Here is a 10,239-nt window from a genome sequence, read left to right on the forward strand (position 1 = left end):
GTGCGAGCCCCCCCAGTCGAAATAAATCCCCCGATACGCACACACACCCCCGCATGCACGTGCACACACGCACACACCACACTCCTGTTCTGCAAGTGCACCCCCCCCCCCCGACAGCCCTGACTACTATGGGGTCAGGTCACGGTGGGCTCACCGGGTGTGGCTGTCTGACCCTCCACCCCAACACAAGACACTGATGTTCGTGGAAACCCGTGGTGATGGCTCGTCGCACTGCCTTCAGACTGTGCTGCAAATCTACAATATTCTCTCTCTCTCTCTTTTTTTTTTAAGTAGGCGTCATGCCCCTGAGATCAAGACCTAAGCTGAGAACAGGAGTTGGACACTCAACCCACTGAGCCACTCAGGGGCCCCTAAAATACTCCAAGTTTACAAGAAAAAAGTTTTGAAAAAAGTAACACATGCTTCATAAGGATCCAAGCACGGATTGGAAGGCGATACGGAAAACTGCAGGTGGTTGTTATATTAGTGCTGAGGTTACATAAGACGCTGAATTTCTTAATATTTTTTCTTGTCACTTTTTGTTATATAATAAGAAGCTATAAAGTTTAAAAAAAAAAAAAAAGGAGCGTCCTGGCAACAGCGTCTGGTGGCTACACGAGCAGCCACGTAATTTGTCACACAAACCAGGACACGTCTGAGAGTGACAGGGAGGCCGTTCATCACCACGCCCGACCAACCAGCAGGAACCGGAGTCGTGTGGGGTACAGGGTCGTAGCTGCGTCCTCCCTAAATCCCTGCGCATCGTGGCCCCAGAGCAGAGCCGGGTCAGCGGGGAGGCTTTGTCAGAGGCACCGACACGTGCACACTGGTGTCCGGGGGCCCTTCTCAACCTTCTCGACCCTGTGAGCCCGCACAGCCAGCCCACCCATGGCTGACCACGCACTCTTGCCCGAAGCACCCTACAGGGGTGGGGGGAGGGCCACCCCAGGTTTTCCAGCTGCTCAATGTGCCACGGGGCCGCCAGCCCAGGCATGAACTGCTCGCGCACGTGTGGACGGGGACCCCCTCTCTTTGTGGCTTCCTTCCTGTTTCCCTGTCCCCCGCCCTCCCAGTCATGTGCTAATTTTGCAAAGCATCCTTTCTGCCGAGGAGCTAAAGTACAATTTCAGAAACACACGACGACCTTGATTCTAGAAGAAAAGGAGAAAACAAAAGAATTGGGGACGAAGGAGAGACACGACCCAGGACAGCCCAGGTGGGTCCCCTGGACCCAGGGTCCCTGTGAGCTTCCCGGAAAAGTCCCCAGGGCCAGGTGGGTCACAGGCGCTGGCAGGTGCACAGCCCGCAGGCTGCCTGGGCTCCATTCTTCACACTCAGGAGGCGCTTGCTTCCCCTCTTTCTTCCTGTTTGTTTCCGAGACGGACGGCACTTTCCCGGAGGCTGAGTTTCGAGGCAGAGAACCGAATTCCGCGAGTGTCCCAGTGATTCCCGGGGCTCTGACACAGCGACCGGCTCTGCTGGGTGGTGCTGGGTCCTCTTGCCACACTGGCACCCTGCGTGGCCCCGGAGTCGAGGTGGCCGAGAGGGCGCTCACACAACACGGGGAAGGCAGGCCTCTTCCCGAGGTGGCCGCGGGCAGGCACACTGAGGGACTTCCGGCTCGTCCCCGCCGGCCACCCCCGTGTGCGTGCTCTCTCCTGAGCCCGAGCGGGACCTGCTCCAGCCACGCAATGCGGCGGAGGGACAGGGTGCCCGTCCACACCCACCGCGTGCCTCAGCCCCCGTGTGCTGGGCTCCATCGGCCTTGGCGCTCTCGGGAGGAAGTCCCACTCCCCCGCGGCAGACACCTGCGGACACGGAGGAGCCCCAAGACCACGGACGATAGGCCCATGCAGCCGCTGGTGATCCCTTCAAAGGGTGGGGCCTGATTCCCTCCCCTTGAGTGTGGGCTAGACACGGTGACCCACTTCCGGCAAGTGGCCTAAGGCGCCAGGGACAGCATGTGACTTCGGAGTGTGGCTTCCTCCTCTCTCCCGGCTCGCAGAGAGGCTGACTGCCGTGGCGTGAGGCCACGCAAGCAGCCCCACGGAGAGGCCCACACGGTGAGGGGCTGGCGCGGGAGCAGGGCCCCCACCCGTCAAAGCTGCAGACGGTGCGAGTGCGGCCACGGCTCACGGCTCCCAGCTCCCGGGGGGGCCCGGAGCCAGATGCACCCGGGAGAGCCGCTCCCGACCCCCCAACTCACAGAAATGGAGGTGACGGCACGTCTTAAGGCCTGAGGTTTCGAGGTGGTTTGCTACGTCACAGAGAACAGGAACAGATAACACACAGCAGGCGACAGCGTGAGCCGCGACCCCCGGGGATGTGACGTTCGGCCTCCAGGCCTCTGAGCCGTTCCAGCTGGGAATGAGGCACCATGTACGTGAGCAAGGGAGCCACTGCGGATGTCCTGGGGGACCCGTCCCCACCGGACCCTGGCCAGTCCAAGAAATAATAAGAACAGGTGTTGTTAAGTCACTGAGCTTTGGGGCCCTTCGTCGCCGCAGATGAGTAACTGACGACGGGCCCCGCGGCCACAAACAGCGTCCAGTCTGAGAGACTCGGTGCTGAGACCCTGCCCCACCCCCAGGGCTCCAGGTCGCACGTGCCCAGCCAGATCCCAGGAGAGGCCTGGGTCCTGGGGGAGGCAGCCGACGGCACAGCAGACGCCTCCTCGCCCCGACGCTGCCACAGGCACGAAAGAACAAAGGCCACGCTTGCAAAGGCCCGAGTGTCTGTGCCAGGCCTGACACGCTCCCAAGGAAATCGCAAAGTCGTCTATTTCTTGCTTTTGTGACCAGTTCCACCTCACGCATACAAAGTATGAGGAGTCATGATGTGAATTCTGAGAGCAGAGACCTTTCTAAAGTCAACTTCTGAAATCGCTGTGAGAAATTGAATGTGCTCAGCTCTATTTTTAATAAATTGGGGGCGACACTGACTCCCACCCACACCAGCTCCTCGGTTTCAGAGCCTAGATAACAGCCAGCCAGGATTTCGCAGGATCGACGCGGGCCTGTGCCGGAGCCTCCATGGGCTCCCAGGCACACGCGGGACGTGGCGGGGGGAGGAGGGGCCTTCCCACAGCTGAGTGGAGCCAGGCAGGGAGAGCCCCCAGCGGTCAGCTGCCTTGGTTTTTAAAGTAATAGATTTTAGGTCAATGACGAAAAACATTTTTTGATGAAGCAGGCATCCCAGATTTTAAAAATAACAGTAATTGTATTAATTACAGCTTCTCCCAAGTTGTCTCAAATTCTGATCATGGAAATCACTCTGCCTTTGGATCCAGCCAGTGTTTGGGGAAGCAAAAAGTAGCCCAGCGTGTCCTGCGGGGGCCCGGCCGGCTCGCACCCCGAGAGGAGCTCGGTGTCCACCCGCCTGGGGGAAAAGGAGCAGAACAGAGGAGGCCTGCACGCTGGACGGCGAGGACTGACCATTTGTGGGAACACCAGCCAGCAGGAGGAGCGCTTACCGAAGCTGTGTTTGTGTCCGTGGTCACACACAGGTTGCGGAGCGAGGCAGGTGTGAGGAAACACACGGTCGACCTATTCGAAGTAAGGAAGAACGACATGCACAGGAAGGACAGGGACCCCAGCCCCAGGGCCAGGCCCTTCACCAAGGTCAATGCCACATTTGACTGAGCTTCCTGTGGACGGGGAGCTGGGCACAGGCCCTTAAAATAAGAACCAACCGGCCCCAAAGAGGACCAGAGGGGCTGTCCCGGGCCCCCCCAGGAGGGTAGACGGCTCCCGTCAGCCCCCCAGCAAGGCCCTCGGGTGTGCGGCTGGACCGCCATGCTCCCAGCACACACTGGAGGGGAGCCAAGCGACCTCTGGGACACGCGAGCCCTCGGCACCCGCCAAGCAGCCGACTCTGGGAACAAGGACACCCACACAGGATCGGGGAGCACCTAGGTGTCCCTTAGCAACCCCCACTGGTACACTTGCCCGGCACGCCTGGGGAGGGATCAGAAGGAAGACGCCAAGTCCCCACTTACGAAAAAGGAAGACGGTGGAAATGTGCTGTGGTTACATGTGCCCCAGGCCGTACCTGAGACGTATCACGAAGAAATAAAGACACAACTGAAGGAGACACAGGGCCATCTCATAACCAGCAGCTTCCCGGTAAGAGCCAGCTTGTGTCCAGGGCCGGTGTGGGCTCCCATCCAATGCCCGTCACCCAGTGCGCCGAGCCCCAGGGGACTCTGCCCTCAGCATCTGGGCCTGCTAAGCCCTCCGCGCCCAAGGTGCGTCCCAGGGTGGGCGGCAATGGCACCGCCTGGGAGCCGGTTGGCAATGCAGACCCTTGGGCCCCACCCCAGACCTGCTGAGTCGGAATCTGCCTCTTCACAAGGCCCCCGGGGGGGTTGGGGCCCAGGACGGCTGGGCCGCCCTGACCCTGTTCAGAATGAGTGCCCCTCCACGGCTTTGCCACCCTCAGACCCTCATCCTCAGACAGAAGCCCTGAACAAAAATTACCCCCGCGCATTCGTACATTACTTCTCAACTGGAAAGCTGGGTGGTTAAATTTTTAAAAGAAAATCGGCTTATTTATAGCACTTTAAAACACACAACCAGATGGACAGGCGTGCAGAGATGATGTGACGGTAGGTCCCAAGTCCATTCTGAGACCAGCCTTGTCAGCCACGGGAGAGAAACACGTCAAGCTCCAGGGCTGCCTAAACGCCCTCCAGGACACCCAGTGCTGCCCCCCAGAACCCCAGAAACCCAGGAACGAACACGCAAGGGGGCTTTCCAAAGGGGCCACGTGCCCTCCTACCCAACCTGAACCAAATGCCCGCCCCACAGCAAGGGCCTCTGCATTGCCTCTACCAGCTGGTCAAGGACCCCAGGGTCCCAGGGTCTGCACCCACAGGGCTTCCGGCCACCAAGGCCCCTGCCACGTGGGGAGGGCGTGTGAACCGCCATTAGCCCAAGTCTGGGCCCCACAGGGAGCCACTGCCCAGCCCCCCCACCCCCTCTTCCCGGTCAGGAGGGAAGGAAAAAGGTACTTCCTGAAACTCAAGTCTATGCCCCCTGCAAACAGAGTCTTAATAAGGAGGGGCCAGACTGACCCCCACAAGGGTGGCCCCATGAGCACTAGCAGGCTGCCACCCGTGTGCCCCACCCGCTGCTCTTGGCCCTGCAACACAAAGGAAAAGTGGGGCACACGCACCGTAGAGTAGTGGACAACCCTTCTTTGCTGCTCGTGCGACTGGCCACCCAGAAAGCCCAAGCACAGAAATCAAAACCCTGAGAACCGGCAAGGGTCTCAGCAGAGTGGCCATTTCCAGGATGAATAGTTTCAAAAGTAAAGTTTCGGGGTGCCTGGGGGGCTCAGTCGGTTGAGCGTCTGACTTCGGCTCGGGTCATGATCTCGCAGTCTGTGGGTTCGAGCCCCCCCGTCGGGCTCTGTGCTGACAGCTCGGGGCCTGGAGCCCGCTTCGGATTCTGTGTCTCCCTCTCTCTCTGCTCCTCCCCACTCGTGCTCTGTCTCTCTCTCACACCCAAAAAATAAACATTAAAAAAATTTTTTTAAACAACGAAATAAAACGTAGAGTTTTCGTTCATTCCAGCACTAACCAGCGCGGAAAGATCCTGTTCACAGTTCACCGAAGCCCAGCAGCGAACACACAATAAAGGGCATTTAAACTTAGAAGCACCCTAAGTGAGCCCACAGGAGGAAGACCTTCTCGCTGCCATCAGATGTTGTTCCAAATGGATTGGAAGTTTCCATATGAAGTATTGGAAGGCAGCGCAGGTGCCAGGTTTAGAAACTGGGAACGGACGACAGTAACACGACACCAAGGCCAGGCCCTGGCCAGGAAGGAAGCTATTGATGAATCCGACCACACAAAAATTAAACACATCCGTACCAAGAAACCCCCAGCAACACTGCAAGATAGGTGGCAAATGTGCATAGGGGCTGTTTGCGGGTGAGGCTGTGTGCACGCGGAACAGTGAAAAGAAACAGGACAGCAAAGGTCCCAGTGGGAGGCACGCGATTCACAAGAGACAGCCGCCCCAGAGATAGAAAGCAAAGAGATTAATTACCAGTCCCATTGGCAGAGAAACTCCAAGCATTAATACAATCTTTACCTTGCAGACCGTCAAAAGTGTAAAACATCTCCACCAGCCCAAGTTGGTGAGGACTCAGGGAAAGAGGGCTTTGGAGCACACAGCAAGAACAAACCACCACGGCCTTCCGTCTGTCCCGGCTGCTCCGTGGAAGTCTCTGCCCTCTCGCTCCCTCCCCTGGGTCCCTCCTGCCATTCAGTTTACTTATTCACATTTCCTGTCCGCCGTCGGTCTCCCCACTGCCCCCCCTGTCTGGTTACCCTACACGCAGCAGCCATACCCATTTGGTCACCAGCGTGTAAGGCGCAGCCCCGACGGCAGCTGGCTCACAGAGGGCCGTTCGAATCGAGGCCAGCCGGGCAGACGTACCAAGATGCCTTGGGTGGACACTCTTGCGTGTGTCATTCCCAAGTGTATGAAGCTGAATGCACAGAGATGCTTGTGCTGAGCTGTTTATGATATTCACAGACAGGGAAACACCCCAACGTCCTATGATAGGAAATGAAGTAAATAGGGAATGTGGTATCTACGCAGAGGAATTGTCTACACAGAGGAGAGCCGAAAGGCAGGGACTCTGGGACCCGACGACCCATCAAAACCACCAGCAGGGCCTAAAGACGCAGCGGTGCTGAGCTCTGCCCCCACCCCCACCCCACCCCCACCCATCCCCACAAACTCAACTTGAATCTCTGGGGGGTGGGGCCAGCCAGCCTGGTGTTTAAGGGCACCACGGAGTCTAGCTCGAGGCCACTTTGGAGGACCACGGTGGCAAATGTAGCCAACAAATGATGCTGTAGATCTATCAGGTATCTGCCACATATCGCTGAGTAAAAAAGCAGGTTACGACAGATCCACATACGGAACACGCTCCCATTTCCGTATCAGAGGGAAAAAGTGTGCTGCCACACGGCTGCACGCGTGAGAATGCCCCTAGGGCAAGGCTGCAGAAGATGTCCACCGACGCGTTCGCCACGGCGGGCTCTCAGGGCCAAGGATACACGTCTGAGTCTTCCCGTTGAGGACAATTTCAGGAAAAACAGGAAAGTATACACATTTATTTATTTTAATGCTTCTTTAATTAGAAAAAAAACCAAGGCTTTTTTTTTTTTTTTTTTGAAGAAAGGTGGCTTGAGAACGTGCTGGCCTCCTGTCCTGGCAGGCTGTCCACCCACCCAACAGACTCAGGCGAGGCAGTCTACGGCCTTCAAGGCTCCCTTATTCCCGGTTTTCTTGGGGGAAGCAAACCTTTGCAGTGACTAGGTACTTACTCCCCGCTACTAAGCTAAGGCCACACTGGGCTTGCGAAGGCCAGGTGCCCCGCCCCCCCCCCCATTATGGAGCTGCTCAGCAGGATGGAGCTGGAGCCCCAGCCCCCACCCCATGGCCTCCAGCTCAGCAACCGCATTCCCCGCGGGGACACCGAGACAGTGAGAGACGAGGGGGCTGCGGGGCGGCCGCAACCCTGGGGCAGAGAGCAGAAGAAAGGCGGGTCCCCAGCAGGGTTCAGCTCCGGAAATCCAGGGCTCCCAGAAGTGGGCGAGGGATCTGAGGCGTGGGGGCAGGGGCGCAGGGAAAGGGGCCCCGGTCTGGTGTGAGAGGCGCACAGAGTTTGAACACGCGGCCGGCACCCGCCAAGTGAGCACAGGGTTCTCGGCGGCGCAGGACCCACAGGGACGAGGACACTTGAGACTTTCTATATCACAACCACGCTTTTTAGCTGAGATTTACCTGGCACTCTGTTAAACTGCCCTCTTTTATTCTTTTTTTTTCCCGTTTCTCTGCACACCAAACTTGATACATTAATCGGGAATTTTAATCCAAAAAATTCATCAGAAGGTCTTCCGTTGCCATAGCAACCGTCCAGTCCCAGCAAATGCACGTCTCCGGCACAACTCGGCCGCCTCTTCCAGCCGGCTCTGCAGCGGGGCCGGGGAAGTCACGGAACCGCTGTCTGGAGGGGCCGGGAGAGAGCTGGGGTTCAGGGGCCACGGCTTGTGTCCCGACTCTCCTTCCTCCTTTCCAAACCCCACTCCTTCCATCTAAATAACGCCACGGACCTCACGCCAAGAGCTGCACAACATTCTCTCAGCAAACGTGTGCTGTGACTCTTGAGCCATATGTGTCCTGACAGTGACACGCAAACGTACGACAAAGTGGCTGCCGGCCTGGGCAACGCTGCCGGCTGCCCAGCCCAGGCCCAGGCTTCACCTCCCAGTCTCACCCGACAAAGTCCAGATAAGGCCTGATGGTGTGTTCAGTCTGGGGATGTGGCCACCGTGCCAAGTGATGAGCAACTGACTGACGGTCACACGTCCGAAACAGCAAGCACCTGTAGCCCGAGTGGGCGCCCACTCCCACACACGTCCCCAAGAGCTGGCCCACGGCCGCCCTACTCCAGGCAGGTGAGGAGGGGTGCAGGATGTGCTCAAGAAGTCTCAAGTCAGACTGTGCGCATCATAAACAGACTCTGTGCTCTTTTTGCCTTTTCAATGATCCTTGAAGTCTGAGACACTGCACACCGTGAACAAACAGAAAAATCCCACCTTGAAAAGCTGGAGGCAGCCCCTGCGCTACATCAATTCCTCTACGTTCACATTCTCTGCCTTGGAGAGCACGGGGCTAAGGTACGAAGAGAGCGGCCGGCCCTTGGCTGACACCAGCACGTGCTCAACTCAGCCGTCTTTCTCATCCCGCAGCCAGAGAAGCCACATGTAGGTAGACCTGCTTCCTCACTCGTTCCCAATTCACTCTGGGCGTTCTCTACTTTGAATATTTATGTCAAAAGCAAAAATGTATAACATACGAAACACTCACGGCAGTCAGCTCTGTGGCTCTCAAGTTCAGAACACACTGTACCGATGGGGTGGGTCGACGGGGTGGGTCCGGAATGCACCCATGCCTGGCCCCTGCTGAGCTGCGGAGCCGGCACCCCCCCCCCCCCACCAACCCCCGGGGCACCTACAGCAGTCTCTCCACTGCTCTCTGACGATTGCCTGCACATCCACCACCACTGGCCTCAGGTCGTATTATTGTAATTTCCTATAACGCTTAAATTATTTATCAGAATAAATAGCTCGGGCTCTTGTGCTGAGCTGTGCTCTAAAATTATAAAAGACCCATCATACCTCTGCAGGCTGCCTACAAATGAAAAATGCATATTTCAACTAATTTAAGAAAATGTCAGAAAACATCAAGTGTGTCATCATTGTACCATTTAAATTATCTGCACGACATCTGTAAAAAGAGCTGTATGCTTGCATGTGAATTTATCACAGTGCCCCAAAGGCAGACCTTCCCTGCAGGTGCTAAGTCAACGGTGGCCCATCACTCCTTTCCACTGGCGCCGCCTCCGCATGGCCACTCAAGAGATACCTCCCCTGGGTCAGCAGCTGTACCTGCAAGGGGACCTGAGAGGAAACTCTCAAAGGCAGTTCCCAAAGGGCAAGTCTTTGCACAAAGGCAAAGCCGTCTCCCCCACTGCACACCTGCGTGCAAAGACCGGGCACGGGGCGGCCACGCCACGCCGTCACCAGGCAGAGCTCCCAGGGCCAGGGACCCCGCGCCACCTGTGGGGCTGGCCTCTCTCCCTTCGCAAACTCGGCACAGTACAGGTGCAGAGCAGACCAAGCCTGCACAGCGCCCCTGAAAGGAAACTGGAAACACACAGCCGTCGCCACCGTACGTGGCTAACCCCGGGGCCACTCCGACCACGGACCCTCGCCCCAAAGGGCGGGCCCAAGCCTGTTCCGCCCGCCGCGCCGCCACTGGACACGGAGGACGCAGGCGGGAGCCCTGGATGCGCGTGGGCGCCGCAGGCACCACGAGCGAGTTTCCTCGGAAACCGAGCCGACCCGGGACGCCGTCCCACCCGGGCGGCCGCGGTGTCTGAGCGCGAGGAAAAGCTCCCGCCGCGGCCGCCCCGCGAGAGCGCGCACGGTGTCCGTGCGGCGCGGGTCCCCACGCTGCCCCCGGGAGCGGCCCGGGGGGCCCCCCGCGCTCACCGTCCTCCTTGTCGTCAAACACCGGCCTCCGCGCCGTGGCCGCCGACAGGGACGAGCCCATCCTCTTCTTCCACTTGCTCCACGGAAACAGGGGGCGCGGCTGCGCGCGGGCATCGCTCGCGTCCCGGGCCCGTGGCGGGCCGGCCGCGGCCGGCGGCGGG

General features: G+C 58.4%; 1 protein-coding gene across 3 annotated transcripts in view; it reads right to left on the reverse strand.

Moving 5' to 3' along the window:
- STK32C (serine/threonine kinase 32C) overlaps positions 1-10,239 on the reverse strand; it is a 98,253-nt gene that overhangs the window by 68,716 nt on the left and 19,298 nt on the right. For 2 of the 3 annotated variants that reach the window (XM_040486852.1, XM_040486851.1), the window contains exon 1: positions 10,079-10,232. The exons of the other annotated variant lie outside the window; for it this stretch is intronic. In XM_040486852.1, coding sequence (XP_040342786.1) covers positions 10,079-10,139 — 61 coding nt within the window. In that variant the 5' untranslated portion in view covers positions 10,140-10,232. Of the gene's footprint in view, positions 1-10,078; positions 10,233-10,239 lie in introns of those variants that run through there. 3 annotated transcript variants of the gene reach the window in all.

The sequence above is a fragment of the Herpailurus yagouaroundi genome, unplaced genomic scaffold (assembly GCF_014898765.1).
Source record: "Herpailurus yagouaroundi ecotype Mexico unplaced genomic scaffold, PumYag 163, whole genome shotgun sequence".
Taxonomy (NCBI): domain Eukaryota; kingdom Metazoa; phylum Chordata; class Mammalia; order Carnivora; family Felidae; genus Herpailurus; species Herpailurus yagouaroundi.